Source organism: Salvelinus sp. IW2-2015, linkage group LG4q.1:29 (genome assembly GCF_002910315.2).
Source record: "Salvelinus sp. IW2-2015 linkage group LG4q.1:29, ASM291031v2, whole genome shotgun sequence".
NCBI lineage: Eukaryota > Metazoa > Chordata > Actinopteri > Salmoniformes > Salmonidae > Salvelinus > Salvelinus sp. IW2-2015.
Genome location: NC_036842.1, coordinates 4,757,894 through 4,782,462, shown reverse-complemented (window position 1 = coordinate 4,782,462; position 24,569 = coordinate 4,757,894). Strand labels below are relative to the sequence as shown.

The following is a 24,569-nucleotide window of genomic DNA, read 5'->3' as shown; positions in this document are numbered from 1 at the left end:
ATGACCCAACACACCTCCAGGCTGTGTAAGGGCTATTTGACCAATCTAGAGAGTGATGACCTGGCCTCCACAATCACCCAACCTCAACCCAATTGAGATGGCTTGGAATGAGTTGGACCGCAGAGCGAAGGAAAAGCAGCCAACAAGTGCTCAGCATGTGGGAACTCCTTCAAGACTGTTGGAAAAGCATTCCAGGTGAAGCTGGTTGAGAGAATACCAAGAGTGTGCAAAGCTGTCAAGGCAAAGGGGGGCCACTTTGAAGAAWGTAAAACATAAAATATATTTTGATTTGTTTAACACTTTTTTTGGTTACTACATGATTCCATATGTTATTTCATAATTTTGATGTCTTCACTATTAATTCTACAATGTAGAAAATAGATATTTGACGTTGAGACTGGTGTTTTGCGGGTACTATTTAATGAAGCTGACAGTTGAGGACTTGTGAGGTGTCTGTTTCTCAAACTAGACACTAATGTACTTGTCCTCTCGGTCAGTTGTGCACCGGGGCCTCCCACTTTTTCTATTCTGGTTAGCGCCAGTTTGCGCTGTTATGTGAAGGGAGTAGTACAAAGCGTTGTACGAGATCTTGAGTTTCTTGGCAATTTCTCRCATTGAGCCTTMATTTCTCAGAACAAGAATAGACTGACGAGTTTTAGAAGGAAGGTCTTTGTTTCTGGCCATGTTGAGCCTGTAATCAAACCCACAAATGYTGATGCTCCAGATACTCAACTAATCAGAACAACAGTTTCAGCTGTGCTAACATAATTGCAAAATGTTTTTCTAATGATCAATTAGCCTTTTAAAATGATAAACATGGATTAACTAACACAACGTGCCATTGGAACAGTGATGGTTGCTGATAAATGGGCCTCTGTACRCCAATGTAGATATTCCATTAAATATCAGCTGTTTCCAGCTACAATAGTCATTTACAACATTAACAATGTCTACATTGTATTTCTGATCAATTTGATGTTATTTTAAAATGGACAAAAACAAAATGTGCTTTTCTTTCAAAAACAAGGACATTTCTAAGTGACCCCAAACTTTTGAACGGTAGTGCGTGTGTATATATATATATTTTATAGTACTAGTCAAAGGTTTTGGACAAACCTAGGTGTGTTCCCACATATGCTGAGCACTTGTTGGCTGCTTTTCCGTATCGCTGGCATATCGCTGCAGAATGCTGTGGTAGCCATGCTGGTTAAGTGTGCCTTGAATTCTAAATAAATCACCAAAAGTGTCATCAGCAAAGCACACCCACACCATGTTTTGTACACTCAGTCTATATAGTCTAGTATGTGAGTCAGTGCAAGATAAGGCCAATGCAGATAGTTCATTAAATGGTTACCGGGACTATTTAGCAGTTTTATGGCTCTTTAGCAGTCTTATGGTTTGGGGGTAGAAGCTGCCCAGGAGCCTGTTGGTCTGAGTGTCAATGCTCCAGTACTGTTTGCCGGGCGGTAGCCGAGTGAACAGTCTATKGCTTGGGTGGCTGAAGTCTTTGGCAATTTTTCGGGCCTTCATCTGATACCGCCTGATATAGTGGTCCTTGATGGCAGGGAGCTCGGCCCCCGTGATGTACTGGGATGTCCACACCACCCTCCCTAGCGCTTTGCGGTTGGGGGCGGTGCATTTGCCATACCAAGCGGTGATACAGCCAGCCAATAATTTTTTTCAGCCTCTTGAGGGGCAAGAGGCACTGTCGTGTCCTCTTCACGACTGTGTGGGTGTGTGGTCATGTTAAGTTTTTGTGGACACCAAGGAACTTGAAGCTCTCAACCCGCTTCACTACTGCCCCGTTGATGTGGACGGGGGCGTTCTTGGCCCTCTGTTTCCTGTAGTCCACGATCAGCTCCTTTGTCTTGCTGATGTTGAGGGAGAGGTTGTTGTTCTGGCACCACACTTCCAGGTCTCTGACCTCCTCCCTATTGGTTTTCTCATCGCGCTCGGTGATCAGGTCTACCACCGTTGTGTTGTCAGCAAACTTGATGATGGTGTTGGAGTCGTGCGTGGCCATGAAGTCGTGAGTGAACAAGGAGTACAGGAGGGGACTAAGCACACATCCTTGAGGTGCCCCCCATGTTGAAGGTCAACGTGGCAGAGGTGTTGTTGCCTACCCTGACCACCTGGGGCCGGCACATCAGGAAGTCCAGGATCCAGTTKCAGAGGGAGGTGTTCAGTCCCAGGGTCCCTTGCTTGTGATGAGCTTGGGAGGGGACTATGGTGTTGAACGCTGAGCTGTAGTCTATGAACAGCATTCTCACATAGTTATTTCATTTATTGTCCAGTTGGGAGAGGGAAGTGTGAAGTGCAATTGAGATTGCTTCATCTGTGAATCTGTTGGGGCGGTATGCGAAACTGGAGTGGATCCAGGGTGTCTGGTATAATGCTCTTGATGTGTCTCATGACGCAGCCTTTTAAAGCAAGATCACACAGGTGAAGGCTCATCATAAGACTTGCTTTCACCTGGTCAGGGATGAGGCTAGACTAGAAAGAGACTTTAGACTATTGAGAAATAGGCTACCCCTGGACACAGGTTATCCTACCTGCTAAAGGGAGGCAGAATGAGGCCCTGGACCGAGTGAACCCCTCTCTATAGCTTWACCTACAGCATACATCAAAACCTACAGACTACATTCCCCATACATAACTATTGGTCATCAAACTGTTATGGGCTTTGATGTTCCAAGAACAAAGACAGGTAGTGAAAGAAAGCTGACTCGAGCTCATTTGACCTCTAATTCTGAACAAATGTTTCGCTACAACAAATCAAGTTACAAAAGTCAACCAAGAGGACCATAATTCAATGAAGCGCTTGCCTTGCCTGTCAGGCAACCACAGCAGCGCTAAACAATACAATATTACTGCCCAAAACACAGCAGGGAGTACTGTTGGACAAAAACACATTATCAAATGGCCGTTCCAAGTCAACGTGTTCCGAGCCAGCCAGATAATCCATCATCATTATCCCCCTTAAGTATCACATGGAACAGGCCACTGGGCCCCACATCCTCGCTCATCATGTACACACACAAACACGCACAAGTACATGCACGCACACCATACACACACCCACCCATTCAAACACACACACACATGCACAGACACGCGCACACACATCCCTATCGCTTCTAATGTATCGGATGGATACTCCATCCGATACTGCCCGCATCCCAGAGGTGTGTGAATTGCAAAGGTGAAATATTTGAGAGCAGTATTTCGGAAGAAAAGGATCACCTCACAGGAACGGTCGAATAGGGGAATTGTATTTCATGCGAGTGTGTTGCACATTTTTGCACCATACATTTGGCTGACTGTAGTGAGCTGAGACTAGCTAAACTGCAGGATACATACCCAGCACTTCTATAGAGAAAGCACAATAAAGTTTGATTTGCCTCATTGAGAAGTAGACTTTTGTAACGATTCAGACTGACTGGTTCAACTATCTTTAAAAAGTTAGATAAGATTATACATTGTGCATGGTGTGCTAATCTCCCCTCTCTAGCAGTGTGCACATGCAGGGTTATAAATCAGATGGAGACTGGATTACGGTTGCTGATTGAAGTTCTTCATGTTAGTTTCATTGCACATCATCAGCCGCTGGTATCATATGCAAGCCTCCTGCAGCTGATCTGATATGAGACAAATGTGAGTGCAACACTGCCCAAGAAAGTGCACAGTGTATGAAGAGAGAGACGCGCACGCACGTATTGGGAGGTGAGGTGATACTCTGTAAGGGGCTGATATTTACTACCCACCTAGGACTACTGCTCAGCCAGGTCATTAGAGCTCTGGGTTTTCACTTCCCCCCTGGAGCCTTCTATAACCCCAGCCTGATACAGACCCATTTCACCATGACCTGCAGTGCCGAACACACACATTCGAGCAAGCAAATACACAAGCACGCACACAAGTGCAAGCAGACACACGCACACAATTTCTATGCTCACTACAAACTACGCACCTAGAAAACATTCCATTCAAACCTGATCTACTTCCACCACAAAATGGGGGGGGGAAAATCCCCGAGCCTCAGAAAAATTACAATGTGAAAAACTACATGACAAAAAGCATTGAGAGATAATACAGTGTTAAAGATGACAGCAAACATCTGCACCTCTGGTTAGTGCATCGAGACAGGCAGACTGCAGGTCATGAATAAGGTTGCAAAGTTACCGGAATCTTTAAAACAGTTAAAGAGTTTAATGGCCGTGATAGGAGAAAACTGTGGATGGATCAACAACATTGTAGTTACTTCACAATACTAACCTAAATGACAGAGTGAAAAGACGTAAGCCTATACATAATGCAATTTTCCAAAAACATGCATCCTGTTTGCAATAAGGCACTAAAGTAAMACTGCAAAAAATGTGGCAAAGAAATTAACTTTTTGTCCTAAATACAAAGCATTTTGTTTGGGGCAAATCCAACACAACTGAGTACCACTGTCCATTTTTCAAGCATGGTGGTGGCTGCATCCTGTTATGGGTATGCTTGTCATCGGCAAGGTCTAGGGAGTTTTATTTAGGATAAAAAKAAACAATAGAGCTAAGCACAGGCTGAACCCTAGAGGAAAACCTGGTTCAGTCTGCTTTACACCAGACACTGGGAGACAAATGCATCTTTCAGCAGAACAATAACCTAAAACACAAGTCCAAAAATACACAGGAGTTGCTTACCAAAACAACATGTTATGTTCCTGAGTGGCCTAGTTACAGTTTTTACTTAACCCATTATGTGAGTTCCAAAGCGTTAGTTGTTTTATGCACGTAATGTCAGAATGSACTCACTGTTCCAAAATGTGATTGTTACGCAACAGGACAGTTAACACTAATTATCTATAGGCTATATTTCAATTTGTTAATTTCAAATGATTTTCTACCAAGTTTTATTTTCTAACAACAGTTTGAATTGAGGTGTGTTCCACCTCATTAATTCACATAGGAGCCCATTTCAGTGTTGCGGACATTTATGTTTGAGGATTTACTGAGCCGGACAAACTTCTCTCTTCGAGGACAGCCCAAGCACTTTMACAATGTTTCCGCAGATCAAGTACGCAAACATTTGCGCATTCTTGCACTAATTGGCACATTTTCTGGCTGGCGCTCGCATTGCCTGCCTTGTTGTTTTCCTTACAAATAATAACTTTGGACATGTGTGCATGCCTATCAAAATAAGTGCCTTATTTTCTGCATATTGTGTTGTCGTTTCCATTGTAGCATACAGTATGTATGTATGGAGCATAATATATTTACAGTTTTATACACATTTTCAAGTACTGGTGACAACTAATGCACTCTGATTATTGCATAGATTGTAAAGGACACCTATGATGTGTTTAAAATACTTTTTGGAACATTCTACTATTATAATGAGCTAGTGCTAAGATATTTGCCACCTATGGTGTGGCGCAATGTTTGTTGACATTATACAATGCATTCTTGGTATCACGTAAACGTCTGTCAGACCTAAGATGTAATAATGAGGTGAAGGGTAAACTTCTGGAAGTGAATGATCATAGACGACACAAACCCTTCAACATGCATACTGCAAATAGACCAAACTCATCTCGTCTCTTCTTATTATCATCATCTATGGTTGACGAGAAAAACAAACATGGCGGTGCRCACAAACTACCCATCGTCGGATTATTTTCGATTTCATAAAAAAAAAAAAACGGAATTATTTAGATCAATGGTGAGCTCACCCGTGATGTGATGAATTAAACAGTAATTGCTATTGGCTAATTCATATTGCAGTTTCCGCTTGTGCTATGTCAATTTCCCGGTTTGGATGATTGTGTATGCTGTCGCAACTGAACTGGTCACATTCAGGACATATAATTGAAGTTGGAAGTTTACATACACTTAGGTTGGAGTCATTAAACTCGTTTTTCAACCACTCCACACATTTCTTGTTAACAAACTATAGTTTTGGCAAGTCGGTTAGGGCATCTACWTTGTGCATGGCAAGTAATTTTTCCAACAATTGTTTACAGACAGATTATTTCACTTATAATTCACTGTATCACAATTCCAGTGGGTCAGAAGTTTACATACACTAAGTTGACTGTACCTTTAAACAGCTTGGAAAATTCCAGAAAATAATGCCATGGCTTTAGAAGCTTCCGATAGGCTAATTGACATAATTTGAGTCAATTGGAGGTGTACCTGTGGATGTGTTTGAAGGTAGGCCTTGAAATTCAGTGCCTCTTTGCTTGACCCCAAGCATACTTCCAAAGTTGTGGCTAATTGGCTTAAAGACAACAAAGTCAAAGTATTGGAGTGGCCATCACAAAGCCCTGACCTCAATCCTATAGATAATTTGTGGGCAGAACTGAAAAAGCATGTGCGAGCAGGGAGGCCTACAAACCTGATTCAGTTACACCAGCTCTGTCAGGAGGAACAGGCCAAAATTCACCCAACTTATTGCAGGAAGCTTGTGGAAGGCTACCCGAAACGTTTGACCCAAGTTAAACAATTTAAAGGCAATGCTACCAAATACTAATTGAGTGTATGTAAACTTCTGACCCACTGGGAATGTGATGAAAGAAATAAAAGCTGAAATAAATCTCTACTATTATTCTGACATTTCACATTCTTAAAATAAAGTGGTGATCCTGACTTAAGACAAGGAATTTTTACTAGGATTAAATGTCATGAATTGTGAAAAACTGAGTTTAAATGTGTTTGGCTAAGGTGTATGTAAACTTCCGACTTTAACTTTGTAAGGACTGTGTTTCTGCAAAATGTTTCTGTGAAAAAACAGTGTGGCTAGCTCAAATGCTGAATGTTGCGTAAATTGAAACTGTACTTTCTAAATAAGCATTCTAGTCACACCGATTGGAGGGTACGCTGCAGGGACCACTGTAGAAKGATCACACCCGTTTGTTGGTATGTGTGAAAAGGTTCAAATCGGCTTGAAAATATATGGCAAGACATGAAAATGGCTGTCTAGCAATGACCTACAACCAACTTGACAGAGTGAAGAATTTTAAAAAGAATAAATGTGCAAATATTGTACAATCCAGGTGTGCAAAGCTCTTAGAGACTTACCCAAAAAGACTCACAGCTGTAATCGATGCAAAAGGYGATTCTAACATGTATTGACTCATGGGTGTGAATACTTATACAAGTCAAAAGATTGGACACATCTTCTCAATCCACGGTTTCTCTTTATTTTTTACTATTTTCTACATTGTAGACAAATAGTGTAGACATCAAAACTATGAAATAACACATATGGAATTATGTAGTCACCCAAAAAAAGTGTTAAACAAATCTAAATATATTATATACTTGAGATTCTTTAAAGTAGCCACTCTTTGCCTTGTTGACAGCTTTGCACACTCTTGGCATTCTCTCAACCAGCTTCATGAGGTAGTCACCTGGAATGCATTTCAACTAACAGGTGTGCCTTGTTAAAAGATAATGTGTGGAAWTTCTTTCCTTTTTAATGTGTTTGAGCCAATCAGTTGTGTTGTGACAAGGTAGGGGTRGTATACAGAAGATGGACATATTAGGTAACAGGCCAAGTCCATATTATGACAAGAACAGCTCAAATAAACAAAGAGAAATGACAGTCCATCATTACTTCAAGACGTGAAGAAAGTCAATCTGGAAAATTTCAAGAATTTTGAAAGTTTCTTCAAGTGCAGTCGCAAAAATCATCAAGCGCTATGATGAAACTGGCTCTTATGAGGACCGTCACAGGAAAGGAAGACCCAGAGTTAGCTCTGCTGCTGAAGATAAGTTCATTAGAGTTACCAGCCTCAGAAATTGCAGCCCAAATAAATGATTCAGAGTTCAAGTAACACACATCACAAAATCAACTGTTCAGAGACTGTGTGAATCTGGCCTTCATGRTCAAATTGCTGCAAAGAAACCACTACTAAAGGACACCAATAAGAAGAGACTTGCTTGGGCCAAGAATCATGAGCAATGGACATTAGACCGGTGGAAATCTGTCCTTTGGTCTGATGAGTCCAAATTTGAGATTTTTGGTTGCAACTGTCGTGTCTTTGTGAGACGCAGAGTAGGTGAACGGATGATCTCCGCATGTGTGGTTCCCACCATGAAGCATGGAGGAARAAGTGTGATGGTAATTTGCTGATGACAAGACTGTTGGTAAAGCATTCCAGGTATAGCTGGTCAAGGCAATGCCAAGCGTGTCTAAAGCTGTCATAAAAGGCAAGGGAGGTTACTTTGAAGAACCTGAAATATATTAGGATTTTTTAACACATTTTTTGGTTACATCATTCCATATGTGTTATTTCATAGTTGTGATGTCTTCACTATTATTCTACAATGTAGAAAATAGTAAAAACAWAGAACCGCACAGTACCCTCCCTTTGCAACCCCACTCGGGAATGCTGTGTTCCCATCCAGTTTTCCCTCACTCTTTTTGAGTGATAGCTGCTAATGAATCCATTAAAACTAAATAACATTCAAGGAAAAATCCACCCAAATCCACAAATGTAATTTACAGTACTAAATAACACTAATATGTGAGAATGTTTTTTCTGGTGAACAAAGGTTTCATATAGTGAGGTTGGTAGCAACATGGAAAATTGTTGTGGAAATCTGTTGCAGCTCAAGTCGACTACAAAATCCAAAACGCAATGCTCTTTCTATGGGCAGGCTGGCTAGCTAACTAGCAAGCAAACATAGCTACACACAATAATACCAAATACAATATCAGCATGTAACATAGCTAGTTAGCTGTAAAATCGCCTAAACAAACTGCACTAGGAGTCCACAATCTCACCATGTTCAACCTGCAGATGGATGTGCTTAACAATTTGGAGTCTAACATTCGCAACGGCAGATATACTTTTGAGGAGATGGGAAACGTTGCCCATCATGTTACATCAATATGGCGCGCAATGCATTCTGGGCGGTATTGGGACAAGTAGGCTATTGTGCTTAAACTCAAAAACCCAACACGAATTTGGCTAACAAGAAAGCACAACATTACACATATTTTCCGATATGTGAGMTAATTAACTAGCTATCTGTAGTATCGTATATCTTTGGAATCGTGACATTACGTACTTTAGAGGAAAATAGGCAAGTTTCTCGACATATACACTGACTTTGAGAAGGGATTGCGTGACGATTAGTTTATCAATCGCGTGACGCAGCATGATAACGTGAACGCGATTGGTCGACAATCTGCTGGGTGCGGCGTGAAACGTTTCTTCCTTCATTGGATTCCAATCTCCTTTGTATAATATCTCTGGCAACTGCACAATGCAAATCAAATAAAATCAAAATCAAATTTTATTAGTCACATACACATGGTTAGCAGATGTTAATGCGAGTGTAGCGAAATGCTTGTGCTTCTAGTTCCGACAATGCAGTAATAACCAACAAATGTGCTAGACCCTCCGTTAAATTACAAATTCCTCGAGGTAAGAAAAACATATGATCAATGGCTCATTCGAGAGAAGACATCCTCCCGAGATAGACATTTTCGATCTAAAAGCGACTTTATCACAGTGCTACGTAACACCAGACGGATTTCTGCCTGCTTGAACGTCAATAACTCAGATACACATGAAAACATGAAATTACCCAGGGAMTCGATAGAACATCACTCAGAGATGCACAAMAACAATATAACATTCAAAATGGGTGAACCTTTATTTTAAGATATGTGTACCAGGCAGGGTCAAAGACCAGTGACTGAGACAGACAGGCGTTACATCCTAAATAGCATCCTATTCCCTATATAGTGCACTACGTTTGAACAGAACCCAGTCAGTCCTGGTCAAAAGTAGTGCACTACATAGGGAATAAGGTGTCATTTGGGATATATCGGGACTGATCGCAAGACATAACAATTCATRTACATCCTGTTTACAACTTGGGACAGAACTTTTACTGTTTGTTTGTTTGTTGTTGGTTTTTACCTCAGATCAATATGAGAACTCTACAGTCCCTAGCTGAAACAGCAGGAGAGAAGTGCGGTGAGGGCAGGCATGAGAAGGTGTGAGACGAGACATGATTAAAAACCTCACAGACCTTTATTCTTCCCTGTTTTTTGTGTTGTTTTATGGGGATAGGACAGTGAAGAGGAGCCAGGAAAGGTAGGACAGAGTGCGAGTCAGAAAGGCAGCGGTTTGGATTCAAACCCACACCAATAGCGACTCTCGTATACACGTGTGCTTGGGTCCACAACACCAACTGCTGGACCACACAGGCCTCACATACCTGACAAACAAATACTTCCATGACCAAATCCTCTTCRTTGTTAAAACTAAAAACACAGCAGAACCACACTGCCAGCCACAGCTGAGGCAGTAATGCAATTACCATTTACCGGCTGCTTTAAAATAGGCAGGTTAACAAGGGTAATCAGACAGCTACTTTAATTGGTTTAGCTCGCATGAGCACGGCTAACCTTAAAACAACTCTAGAGTGGTATCCATGACGACAGCCTGACCCCCACTGTAATCACAGGGCTGCGCTGGGGCATCATGGGCATCATCAATTCTGATTCTATTAAAGACAAAAACAATATGTCTTGTGTGATAAGTAGGCACCGCCTACTGTTGGTCTATCGTAATTCAATCAATGTGTAGRSAGGTTGCTTMGGATTCAAAGCTCAAAAAGCCTAATTCATACTCTTAGAGCAGGTACTCCAACAATAATGTGATTTGCAATTTGTGAGTTGCAATGATATCATTATGTCTTTTAGAGCGTCATAGTCTGGTTGATTGTATAAAACATGTTCATTTGATTGTAATCTTGATTGTAATCTTCTCAACCAGAAGTTAGTGCAGGTCAGTGCCTTGTAAAAGTACAGGTCCATGGATTTCTTAACATTTTATTGTGTTATAAAGTGGGATTAAAATGTTGAATTGTAATTYTTTGTCAACAATCTACACAAAATACTCTAATGTCAAAGTGGAAGAAATGTTTTAACCTTTTTTTTTATTTATTTTTTTAAAGATGAATAGAAATTACATTYGTGAAATATAGTTGTTGGGTAAGTATTCAGTTCCCTGAGTCAATACATGTTAGAAACACCTTTGGCATCAATTACAGCTGTTAGTCTTGGGTGAGTCTATAGGAGATTTGCACACCTGCATTGTGCAGTATTTGGCCATTATTCTTACAAAAAAAAAAGAAGCTCTGTCAAGATGTTAGGGATCATGGCTAGACAGCAATTTTCAAGTCTTGCCATAGATTTTAAAGCAGATTTAAGTCAGAACAGAACTAACTTATTGTTAAGCCACTCCAGTGTATAATTGGCCTTGTGATGTAGGCTATTGTCCTACTGAAAGGTGAATTCCTCTCCCAGTCTGTGGTGTAAAGCAGACTGAAGCAGGTTTTCCTCTAGGATTTTGCTTGAGCTTAGCTCCATCCCATTTCTTTTTATCCTGAAAAGCTCCCCAGTATTTGCCGATGTCAAGCATACCCATACCACGATGCAGCCACTACTATGCTTGAAAAAAAGGAGGCAGTTACTCAGTGATGTGTTGTATTGGAATTGCCCCTAACATAAGGCTTTGCATTTAGGCCAAAAAGTGTATTCCTTTGCTTTGTTTTTTTGCAGTATTACTTTAGTGCCTTGTTGCATACAAGATGCATGTTTTGGAATAGATCTTATTTTCACGCTGTCATTTAGATCATTATTGTGGAGTCTCTACAATGTTGTTGATCCATCCTCAGTTGTCTCCCATCACAGCCATTGAACGCTGTAACTGTTTTAAAATCCCCAACGGCCTCATAGTAACTTATTTAGACAAATTTTACACCTGAATTAATTTAGGCTTACCTAAACAAAGGGTGCTTAATACTTATGCAATGACTATATATTTTTTAAAGTATTTTGTATAGATTGTTGACAAAAAAATGACAAATCAATATTAATCCCACTTTGTAACACAATAAACTCATCAGYAAAAAAGAAACATCCTCTAACTGTTAACTGCAYTTATTTTCAGCAAACCTAACGTGTAAATATTTGTAACATAACAAGATTCAACAACAGACAAACTGAACAAGTTCCACAGACATGTGACTAACGTAAATGGAATAATGTGTCCCTGAACAAAGGGGGGTTCAAAATCAAAAGTAACAGTCAGTATCTGGTGTGGCCACCAGCTGCATTAAGTACTGCAGTGCATCTCCTCCTCGTGGACTGCACCAAATTTGCCAGTTCTTGCTGTGAAATGTTACCCCACTCTTCCACAAAGGCACCTGCAAGTTCCCGGACATTTCTGKGGAGAATGGCCCTAGCCCTCACCCTCTGATTCAACAGGTCCCAGACGTGCTCAATGGGATTGAGATCCGGGCTCGTCGCTGGCCATGGCAGAACACTGACATTCCTGTCTTGCAGGAAATCACGCACAGAACGAGCACTGTATGGCTGGTGACATTGTCATGCGGGAGGGTMATGTCAGGATGAGCCTGCAGGAAGGGTACCACATGAGGGAGGAGGATGTCTTTCCTGTAATGCACAGCATTGAGATTGCCTGCAATGACAACAAGCTCAGTCCGATGATGCTGTGACACACCGCTCCAGACCATGACGGACCCTCCACCCCCCAAATCGAAACAGCTCCAGAGTACAGGCCTCGGTGTAACGCTCATTCCTTCGACGATAAACGCRAATCCGACCATCACCCCTGGTGAGACAAAACCGCGACTCGTCAGTGAAGAGCACCTTTTGCCAGTCCTGTCTGGTCCAGCGACGGTGGGTTTGTGCCCATAGGCGACGTTGTTGCCGGCGATGTCTGGTGAGGACCTGCCTTACAACAGGCCTACAAGCCCTCAGTCCAGCCTCTCTCAGCCTATTGCGGACAGTCTGAGCACTGATGGAGGGATTGTGCGTTCCTGGTGTAACTCGGGCAGTTGTTGTTGCAATCCTGTACCTGTCCCGCAGGTGTGATGTTCGGATGTACCGATCCTGTGCAGGTGTTGTTACACGTGGTCTGTCACTGCGAGGACGATCAGCTGTCSGTCCTGTCTCCCTGTAGCGCTGTCTTAGGCGTCTCACAATACGGACATTGCAATTTATTGCCCTGGCCACATCTGCAGTCCTCATGCCTCCTTGCAGCATGCCTAAGGCACATTCACCCAGATGAGCAGGGATCTTTCTTTTGGTGTTTTTCAGAGTCAGTAGAAAGGCCTCTTTAGTGTCCTAAGTTTTCATAACTGTGACCTTAATTTCCTACCGTCTAAGCTGTTAGTGTCTTAACGACCGTTCCACAGGTGCATGTTCATTAATTGTTTATGGTTCATTGAACAAGCATGGAAAACAGTATTTAAACCCTTTACAATGAAGATCTGAAGTTATTTGGATTTTTACGAATTATCTTTGAAAGACAGGGTCCTGAAAAAGGGACGTTTCTCTTTTTGCTGAGTTTATAATGTGAAGATATCCAAGGGGTCTCAATACTTTTGCAAGGTTCTGTAAGTTAGAACTCTATATGGTGTCTACTGGCCTATAACCAGCATCTATAACTGGTTAGAGTGACATCATTACAATGTCTTTCATGACTCCATTGGCAGGTTGTATACTGGTTGTATGGGGAAGACGTCTTTACCTGATCGTAATGTGCCAAATTACGCCTGCTAGGTATGGTTTTTAGTATTCATTGTCTGTTTGAATTCAAAATGTGCCAAAAGAGTTGCGTAAAAAGCCCACTGTCTAAGTGTTATGTTACCATAATTGATCTACTTGAGTGTGAAGCTGCGCCCCCAGGCCCAGGGTTGGTGTTAGTTTGTATGTCAGTTTTGCATTGTTACCATAAGTTGCCTTGTCTGGGCCAGAACATCCCTGTACCCTGAGGCAGCTTGATGTACAAGTACACCCCCTGGATAGGTAGCTAGTCTATCGTTACCATAGATATACACTGAGTGTCCATGACATAGACTGATCAGGCGAATGCCAGGTGAAAGCTATGCCCACTTATTGATGTCACTTGTTAAATCGACTTCAATTAGTGTAGGTGAAGGGGAGGAGACAGGTTAAAGAAGGATTTTTAAGCCTTGAGACAAATGAGTCATTGATTGTGTATGTGTGCCATTCAGGGGGAGAATGAGCAAGACAAAAGATTTAAGTGCCTTTGAACGGGGTATGGTAGTAAGTGCCAGGCACACCTGTTTAAGTGCGTCAAGAACTGCATCGCTGCTGGGTTTTTCACGCTCAACCGTTTCCCATCTGTATCAAGAATGGTCCACCACCCAAAGGACATCCAGCCAACTTGACACAGCTGTGGGAAGCATTGGAGTCAACATGGGTCAGCATCCCTGTGGAACGCTTGACACCTTGTAGAGTCCATTCCCCAACGAATTGAGGCTGTTCTGAGGGCACATGGGGGTGCAACTCAATATTAGGAAGGTGTTCCTAATGTTTTGTCCACTCYGTGTACATATTCTACTACATATATATTATACCATACCATAATCTATAACGTTGATATGAATCATTGGTTGTTTCCTCCTGTTCGGAGCGTGTAGCAGGTTTGTGTGAGTGTGCACCTGTGTGTGCGTTCGGCCTACCTCTTGTGTGGTGCGAGCAGCTGGTTTGTCCTGGTGGTTGGCCAGTATGAGGAAGGGCAGGGTACAGAGCTGGGGGTGCTGCAGGGCAGAGTGAAGCTCAGTTCGGGCCATCTCCAGATCCTCGTCTGTGGAGGCGCTGTCCAGGACAAACACCACCCCCTGGGAACCCTGGTAGTACCGCGACCAGTACTTCTTTATCGAGTCCGCTCCTGGAGACAGCGACGGACAGGCAGTCAGACACAGACATGTACACATAGACACACAGCAATGCAGGCACACGCGCACAGTTAGTACCAGCACAGTACTTGTAAATGGAGTCCACTCCTGGAGACGCACACATGGACAGTCAGGCACACACACAAAGTACCAGTTCAAGTATCTCTTAATTTAATCAGCCCCTTCAAAAATCGATACAGGCCCCCTATACAAACTATACCCACACGCACACATATATACTGTGTATATATATATATATATACATTCAGAAAAGATTCAGGCCCCTTAACTTTTTCCACATTTTGTTACGTTGAAGCCTTAATATAAATGTATTCATTTGTTTTTTCCCCCCCTCATCAATCTACACACAATACCTCATAATGACAAAGCAAAAACAGGTTTAGACATTTTTGCAACAAAAAATAATAATAAACATTTACATAAGTATTCAGACCCTTAACACAGTACTTTGTTGAARCACCTTTGGCAGTTATTACAGCCTCGAGTCTTCTTGGGTATGACGCTACAAGCTTGGCACATCTATATTCTTCTCTGTAGATCCTCTCAAGCTCTGTCAGGTTGGATGGGGAGCTTCACTGCAGTCTGAGGTCCTGAGCGCTCTGGAGCAGGTTTTCATCAAGGATCTCTCCGTACTTTGCTACGTTCATCTTTGCCTCAATCCTGACTAGTCTCCCAGTCCCCGCCGCTGAAAAACATCCCCACAGCATGATGCTGCCACCACCATGCTTCACTGTAGGGATGGTGCCAGGCTTCCTCCAGATGTGATGCTTGGCATTCAGGCCAAAGAGTTCAATCTTGGTCCAATCAGGCATGTGCCTTTTACTGAGGAGTGGCTTCCGTATAGCCACTCTAACATAAAGGCCTGATTGGTGGAGTGCTGCAGAGATGGTTTTCCTTCTGTAAGGTTCTCCCCATCTCCACAGACGAACTCTGGAGCACTATCAGAGTGATCATTGCGTTCTCGGTCACCTCCCTGACCAAGGCCATTCTTCCCCGATTGCTCAGTTTGGCCGGGAGTCCAGCTCTATGAAGATTCTTGGTGGTTCCAAACTTCTTCMATTTAAGAATGATGGCCACWGTGTTCTTGGGAACCTTCAATGCTGGAGACATTTTTTGTACCCTTTCCAGATCTTTGCCTCGATACAATCCTGTCTCAGAGCTCTATAGACAATTCCTTCCACCTCATGGCTTGGTTTTTGCTCTGACATGCACTGTCAACTGTGGGACCTTATATAGACAGGTGTGTGCCTTTCCAAATCATGTCCAATCAATTAAATTTACCACAGGTGGACTCCAATMAAGTTGTAGAAACATCTCAAGGATGATCAATGGAAACAGGATGCACCTGAGCTTAATTTTGAGTCTCATAGCAAAGGGTCTGAATACTTATGTAAATAAAAACCTGTTTTCGCTTTGTCATTATGGGGTGTTGTGTGTAGATTGTTGAGGAAAAACATAAATGTAATCCATTGTAGAATAAGGCTGTAACGTAACAAAATGTGGAAAAAGTCAAGGGGTCTGAAGACTTTCCGAAAGCACTGCACACACACACACTCTTGGCACTGGCTGCAGCATTCTTATCAAAGTTAACACACTGTCAAAAACGATTAAAATATTTTATTTTAGTGCCCGTCACGTTTTTCTGCAACGAAGCTGGCTTTTCAACCTCAACTTCCAGAGGATCATTCCACCTAATTCAATTGTACGTTGATAATCCGGCAAATAAAATGGATACCTATGAGTAATGGAGACCTCCAGCAAGAAAACGGTAAAAATGCATTGAATTTCAACATCGTTTCAAATCGGAGCACGTCTGGAGTGCATTTTGCAAATGCTTCCACCCTCCTTTCMGAAAATCTTTGCGGATATTGCATTATATATTCTTCAGACTTCAGGACTGCATGCCAACTTCTAGCCTTCTGCGCTGCGCTGGGGGGCCGGTGGGAAAACGACATGCCTGTCTAAATGAAGTGTGTTCAATACACAAAACCTGTGGCCCAATGACAACCTATTCCCTTTACAGTGCACTACTTTTGACCAGCGCCCCAACAGGGGCCTGGTCAAAAGTAGTGCACTCTAAATGGAATAGTGTGCCAGTTGGGACGCATCCCAAGATTCTCTTTAAAGCAGAAACAACTCAGAGAGCACATTAAAGCAGTTTCCTATGCTGGCCACTCTACAGCACAGTTCAAATGAACCTTCTTCTTTTACAATGAACATATGGTTCCTTTTCTGCACAGCAATTTGGGGGTACAAAAATGTGGCCACCAAGGCTCACAAGGCAGGGCATGGCTTTAGTTAGCGTGAGTGACAGAGTGGTGGAATAGAACCAGAAACCCATAGGAAAAGGGTCAGTTGTGTCAGTTAAATTACTCTCCCTGAGTGTGGCTGGAAAAACAACCACTTATTTTCCTGAAATCTAAAGAGGGAGAGGAGGAAGCCATGGTTTAACTCTTCCATCTCTGGGGCTATAGTAAAAGTGGACCTGACTGCAATTTGACCACGCCCACCATCATCGCTAGTTAAAAAGGTTCCTCATCTCGGTGGCAGTCATTAGGGCATCAAATGGAGGAAACATTTCTGAAACAGGGAGGGACTACCTGGGCTTGTTTTCGTTTTCCATTGCAAACCACATTGAAACATTTCGTACAAAAGGGCCCTGATGAACACGACCCAGGCTAGTTTACGGTGAAACGCCGCCCCTCGTTACAAGTGTTTACAGGCGATTAGCCTACTACGACCCTRTGAGAATCCATGAACAACTCCACCCCCAAAACACTTGACCAATATGCCTGCTCTAAAATTAAGTAATATTGCGTGACAGTAGTATTATGAGCTGAAACAGCTTACAGATTGACTATTAAAGTTTCAAAACACCTCCAATAATTGTGTGAGGGGGATGCGGGTTAGAGGGGAGGAAGGAAGTTAAGTCTCAACCAGGCCATATTATCAAGGACTAATGTATTGCTCAAGAGCAGATGCTGAAAAGTCAGCCAAGCATAAGAGCTAGGCTATCCATCACCATTGTGGCTTGTTCAATTCTGCCTCCTCCTGGTTCTAGCTACAAAAACCAAAAGAGACAACATGAATCTAGGGATGACTATCGAAACCAATGTTCAAACGTCATCGTGCTGAGTGATGTTTTACAGACTATTATAGCAACAGGTCTCCATTCATTCCTGTAACAATGTAGGCTATTGGCTATTGTGTTTATATCTCACTCTCTACTTCGATGTAGCATTAGTGTAACAAAAACATGACCACAAGCCAGTGTTCACCAGAAAACATATTGTGTTACAATCACGTGTGACAGTAACAGAAACCACACTTTCCACAAATGGCATTACATCATGCTTGGTTTCTCAGGAAAATAAAGAGTGTGAGATAAGTGGTTTCAGATGCCTGGGCTACACACTGACTGACTGACTGCTACACACCGGTCTACTCTACACCGGAGCATCTGGGCATTCAGAGCATCTTCCCGGAGCGATCTGCCAACCGACCAGGTAGACCGGCTCGATCTCAATTCCATCTTTCAACGACTCCTCACATCCTGTTTCCTCACCTTGTTCTCAACCTTATCGCCGAATGTCCAACCCACTGGGCACAGACGTCAATTCAAGGTCTAATTCCACCTTCGTTTTTTTATTTCATTGAAATGACGTGGAAACAACATTGAGTCAACCAGTGGGCCTCCAGTGGGAAGTGCCCCCCCCCCCCCTTGACACTTCTTCTCCAAAGCATCTTGGGGAAAGATGACGCATTTAAAAAAAGGTCAACGACAATATGCTAGACAAGGTGGGCAACAACAACAAAAAAGTCAGTGAAATAGATTACACGACATCAATAAAGAAAATGTATTTATGTGTAAATATTGACCTAATAGCATCATGTCGAAGTAAACTTGGAGTCACCAGCTGTGTTGTTACATTTAGGAATGTCACAGGATTATCGCATCTCCGATTTCATGATGGKCATATAGCCTACTGTACACGGAGGTTTTATTACACACATCCAAAATAACAATAAGAGCTGGCTAAAATAATTTACAATAGTCTACATAGATTTTTTTTTTTTTTTAAGTGGATGTCCACTCACTGTTTACTTGCTCCCAAACGTCATCTTTGAATAAACTAAGCGCAAGCGAGCTCATATAAGACAGGTAAATTACCAATCCTGGCGCTGGCAAAAGTGCCCGCCGGCTAKAACAGGTCGAAATTGCAAACGAGCGTGCAATAGAGCACTGAAACTAAGTGCAAAAGTGCTTTTATGTACATTACATCATCACGCACAGAATTTTTTATACTCAACAAGTCAATTTGATGGAAACATACCTCGTGGGAAAATGTGCATACATTTTCTATACAGATTTTAGAACCTTCCCATGAAAATCTGTTGCCAATTGGATGGAAACCTAGCTACAGWCAGACAGGCAGACGGACGGACAGAGGAATCACACACACACAGTATGGTGTCACCATCCCATTGATGGGAAACTGGCTTTGAACTCTCATAAATGCACAACACACCACACACCACACACACACACACACACAACACACCACACAGAGACAAACCAAAAACATCCCAGCCAGGGGGCAGATGAACCAACAACACTAAAACCGTAGCAGACAGGCAAGATTACAGTCACGGAGATAGAGAGTGAAACCCAAACAGAAACATTACCAGTACTGTTTGACCTGTTGACCTCCAAACACCCCACAGATAACCTAGAAAAAACATTACACTACTGTCTCCCGAACTACACGAGACACCCAATGATTCATTCCTTTAGTGATGGACTAAATTACAAAATAGACAGCGCCGACGAATGGCCGGGCGCCCTTCTATCTAACAGCATCATCGGCCATTATTTTCTGTTAATTTACCGACAATTCTACATGTTGAACTACACCATTCGTCGACACCCAGCAGGTGATCTATTGCGCAAGGCAGCGTTCGTTATGGTGTGTCCTTAACATTTCAGCACACAAATACTGTCTTCGAAACCTTGGTTTGGTCCCTAAAGAATAAGGGAGTAGGCCTGATACATTAAACTGATTAGAGGGTGCGGCGATCATTGTTTTTTCCCCAGGTTGATGGACTGTTACTCTGACTTGTCAACATTTTGGGGTGTGTGTCTCCAGCTTCTAACTGTAGGATGAGAGGCTGAATGTTCCCAACTTCAGGGTGCATCCCAAATGGCACTCTTCTTCCTATATGATCCACCAGAGCCCTATGGGTCCTGTTCAAACGTAGTGCCCTAAATAAGGAATAGGGTGCCATTTGGAACATAGGTTCAGAGAACAGCAGCTAGGTGATCCCTGTCTGGAAATAAGGAGAGTCCCTGTCCACACCAATGATGTCATACAGCCCCCCCCCCCACCACACCCACCCCACACCAACACCGACAGAGGACATTACGCATTACTGCCTCTCTGACACACACAGTTGCACGCCCAGCGGGCGAGTGACATTTGAGAGAATGTGTTAGCTACTTCATTTGCGTGTTGTCTGTCTGACACGTTGCTTTCTGATGCAAAGATCATCAGTTGAGAGATAACTATGACTCATCTTCACAGAGGATGTGTGTCATTCGAGGTCTCACTAACATTTACTATCTTAGGGGATTCTAACATTTAGCTAGCAAAGGAAAAGTTCCTGAACATCGTTTTAGAACCTTTAGGGTTTCCTATATGTTTATATTTTGCAGATATTCTTGGACGGTGCACAGCTAGGGTCATGTTCARTTGGCACGGAATGGGAGTCAACTTTTTGGGAAACGGAGGAAGTCCYATTGACACTTGTCCAATAAGAAGACTCAATAAGTGTAAAAGAAAAATGTTTTGCCCACTGAAATACGAAACTTGAGTACCCTGACAACGTGAACATTGTGTTCACATCATAATGGAAAATAGGTGAAAAAAATACCTCCGAGCTCTTTCACGTTCAGAATGGCATTCTGGAAAGGAACAGCTTTGATGCTGAAACCTAGAAAGGAGAATTAAATGTAAAGCTTCACACAGGAAGAAATGGCAGACATTGCTTAAAAAAGAGGCAAGAGAAAGTACATGAATTTTGTGTTGGAAAATACTCATATCGTGCTCTTTTCTGCAGGTAGGGAATAGGTCCCGTAATCTCATCACTTAACTACTGACGCTAAATTGATTCAATGCATAGGATACTTGACTGCTGTAACTGCAAAAAAAACTTCATGCAGAGTAAGGAGAACTGTATAAGGAGCATTTGGACTGTGATTTCATCAGGTGGAGTCGAACCTCACCCGTCGTTGGCCCAATGTTGTCTGTGGCTTCACTGCAGAGTCTTGACAGTAGGCTGGTCTTCCCAGAGCCTGTGAGTCCAATACACACCAGGTCATACTCTGGTCTGGGAGGGGGCTGTCCTTTACAGCACAGTGTCCTGAAACACTGGAGGTAGGAGGGAGAGGGGGGGATGGAGAGAGAAAGAGAGAAAAGAGGTGATCGAGAGCGGGGGAGAAGACGGATAGAGAGAAGGGACACAGAGTCAGAGATCAGTCATGAGAGGTGTGATGGGCAGAGCTAGTGCACAGTGAGTCCGTGTTTTTGGCGTTTGGACGCTGCACCCACGTCACCCACTGATCTACTCTGTGACACTACTGACGTCTGTTCTGTCACTGAGCACGCCACTCTGGAGACGCCAGGCAGGATCACATCTGTTAACGCCATCTGTTTCCAGCCAAAGATACTATAAGATTTGGAGAGGAAAAAACATTGTGTCCTCTCTCTCTTTCTCTCCGCTTTCATTTCAATTCAGATGTGCTCAGCCACACTACATATCCTTTGAACTCACATAAAAAAGTGAGTTCACTTCAAAAGAACCTTTGAGTCGTATATAGCCTATAGAATGCACAMTACAGGCACCCTGTGCATAGTAAGAGTGGACACATTGATACTTGTATAGGGGCACAGGATGTTGTGAGTGAAGTAAACCTCAAGATGTGGTATGCAACATGGTCAAGGGACTGAGGGACTGCTACTCCGTCAACAYGGAAGATCAAAGAAAAAGGGGGCCTCCTATTGAAATGGAAACCAGGGACGCTGGCCACGGTCTCACGCACGCGCACAGAGCACACACAGGGACAGTAAGGGCCCGATAGAGGTGATGTCATGTTCCTTCCTACACAACAAGCAAAATCGGCCTCCAGTCTCCGGTTTGTTCAGTATAAACAGATCCCTCACCTTTCTCTGGGTGCTGATAAAGGACATGACACGGGTCAGACTCTGTAGATTCACTGTAGACTCTCTGCMGGGTCTCTCAGCAGACTATGCAGCTCAAACACAGAAACCCAAACCAGAAGCATGCTCTGCTCTGTAAAAACAGCAGCCYCACTGACCTCCTTTTGTGCTACGAGATAAGACAAGGCAAACCTTTCATGTTGCACAGACGCTGCACCAGATAAGCATGTTCATCACTGGTACATACCACTTACAGACCTAACAGAGTCTGAAATAACAACTTAAAATGCATCGTAACATAACATATACAGGAAAGGATTAAAAGGTAGAAGGTAGATCAGGTTGATATTTTGAAAGTCTACATCAGTATATGATTGATAACAGCACAGGGACAGTGTAATCAATGCGCCGTAACTGTTGGCTACCATTACAAGGGAAGAGACTGCTCTCTGGTGGTGATTATAGGAACTGCGCCAACCTACACTGAATATATGGGAGATTSTCTTTTGGGTAAAAGACCGTTCTCTGTCYCGTCTCCTCCATCCTCTCTCCTCCATAACCMGGAACCCGATAAGTGGTTGAGGAGTGTGTCAATTCGTTAGTAGGCTTATGGAAGAGTGTCGTCCCCTCCTCGATAGTCACCTTTCATAGAGGATACTAATGTGTATCCTACCATAGAAGAGTTTAGAAATCTGCCACAGCCCCTTAATCAGCTTTTGTTTTGTCTGAGGAGAAAAACATGCACACGTCTAAAAACAAAATGTTACTTATTATTATCTACAAAATAGTAACTTCATTTGTTATGAGCACTTTGGGATCCACCCCTGCAAACGTAAAATTTGGCTAATGACGCGCGAGTGGAGAAGGACCGTTTCCATTCACATCAACTCTCCTCGATTATCTTTGACCTTTTTCAGGAGGTGAGAGAGGTCAGAGTGGAGGAGAGAGGAGGCGAAGGAGGTGAGCAAATCTAATTGATGAAAGGCCAAATGCTCATTCTCTCACATCACTATTATGAGATGGTTATGGCAGGACCAGTCTGGAACAGAATCTCTAAAAGAAAAAAGAAAATTCTAAAAGAGATGGCAGGCTCATGAAGTATACCTAAATATACCTAATCAGAGGATTGACAATAATACCATTTTCAGAAAAACAAAAAAATGATGATCCTCAACTACCCCAAATAAAATGTCCAGCTTGTGAAATACACTGAACAAAAATATACAGCGCTTTCGGAAAGTATTCAGACCCTTTGACTTTTTCCATATTTTGTTACGTCACAGGCTTATTCTAAAATGGATTGATTAAAAAAAAATCCTCAGCAATCTACACACAATACCCCATAATTACAAAGCAAAAACTGCAGTTTTTTTTTATTTAAAATGTATTACATAAAAAAACTGAAATACCTTATTTACATAAGTATTCAGACCCTTTGCTATGAGACTCGAAATTGAGCTCAGGTGCATCCTGTTTCCATTGATCAATCACGTTGTAGAAACATCTCAAGGATGGAGTCCACCTGTGGTAAATTCAATTGATTGGACATGATTTGGAAAGGCACACACCGGTCTATATAAGGTCCCGCAGTTGACAGTGCATGTCAGAGCAAAAACCAAGCCATAAGGTCGAAGTAATTGTCCGAAGAGGTCAGAGACAGGATTGTGTCGAGGCACAGATCTGGGGAAGGGTACCAAAAAATGTCTGCAGCATTGAAGGTCCCCAGGAACACAGTGGCCTCCATCATTCTTAAATTGAAGATGTTTGAAACCACCAAGACCCTTCCTAGAGGTAGGCGCCCGGTCAAACTGAGCAATCGGGGGAGAAGAGCCTAGGTCAGGGAGGTGATCAAGAACCCGATGGTCATTCTGACAGAGCCCTAGAGTTCCTCTGTGGAGATGGGAGAACCTTCCAGAAGGACAACCATCTCTGCAGCACTCCACCAATCAGGCCTTTGTGGTAAAGTGGCCAGACAGAAGCTACTCCTCAGTAAAAAGTCACATGACAGCCCACTTGGAGTTTGCCAAAAGGCACCAAAAGACTCTCAGACCATGAGAAACCAGATTCTCTGGTCTGATGAAATCAAGATTGAACTCTTTGGCCTGAATGCCAAGAGTCAGKTCTGGAGGAAACCTGGCACTCTCCCTACGGTGAAGCATGGTGGTGGAAGAATCATGCTGTGGTGATGTTTTTCAGCGGCAGGGACTGGGAGACTAGTCAGGATCGAGTCAAAGATGAACAGAGTAAAGTACAGAAAGATCCTTGATGAAAACCTGCTCCAGAGCGTAACAGGACAACGACCCTAAGCACACAGCAAAGACAACACAGGAGTGGCTTCGGGACAAGTCTCTGAATGTCCTTGAGTGGACCAGTCAGAGCCCAGACTTGAACCTGATCGAAAATCTCCGGAGAGACCTGAAAATAGCTTTGCAGCAAYGCTCCCCATTCAACCTRACAGAGYTTGAGAGGATCTGCWGAGAAAAATTGAAGAAACTCCCCAAATACAGGTGTGCCAAGCTTGTAGCGTCATACCCAAGAAGACTCAATGCTGTAATCGCTGCCAACGGTGCTACAAGAAAGTACTGAGTAAAGG

General features: G+C 42.8%; 1 protein-coding gene across 2 annotated transcripts in view; it reads right to left on the bottom strand.

The window, feature by feature from the left end:
• The window catches only part of arl15b (ADP-ribosylation factor-like 15b), a 68,213-nt gene that overhangs the window by 16,098 nt on the left and 27,546 nt on the right, over positions 1-24,569 (bottom strand). For both annotated transcript variants that reach the window (XM_023983437.2, XM_023983436.2), the window contains exons 2-4: positions 21,043-21,187; positions 20,691-20,750; positions 14,523-14,731 (exon numbers count right to left, since the gene is read on the bottom strand). In XM_023983437.2, the coding sequence (XP_023839205.1) occupies positions 14,523-14,731; positions 20,691-20,750; positions 21,043-21,187 (414 nt within the window). The remainder of the gene's footprint in view (positions 1-14,522; positions 14,732-20,690; positions 20,751-21,042; positions 21,188-24,569) is intronic.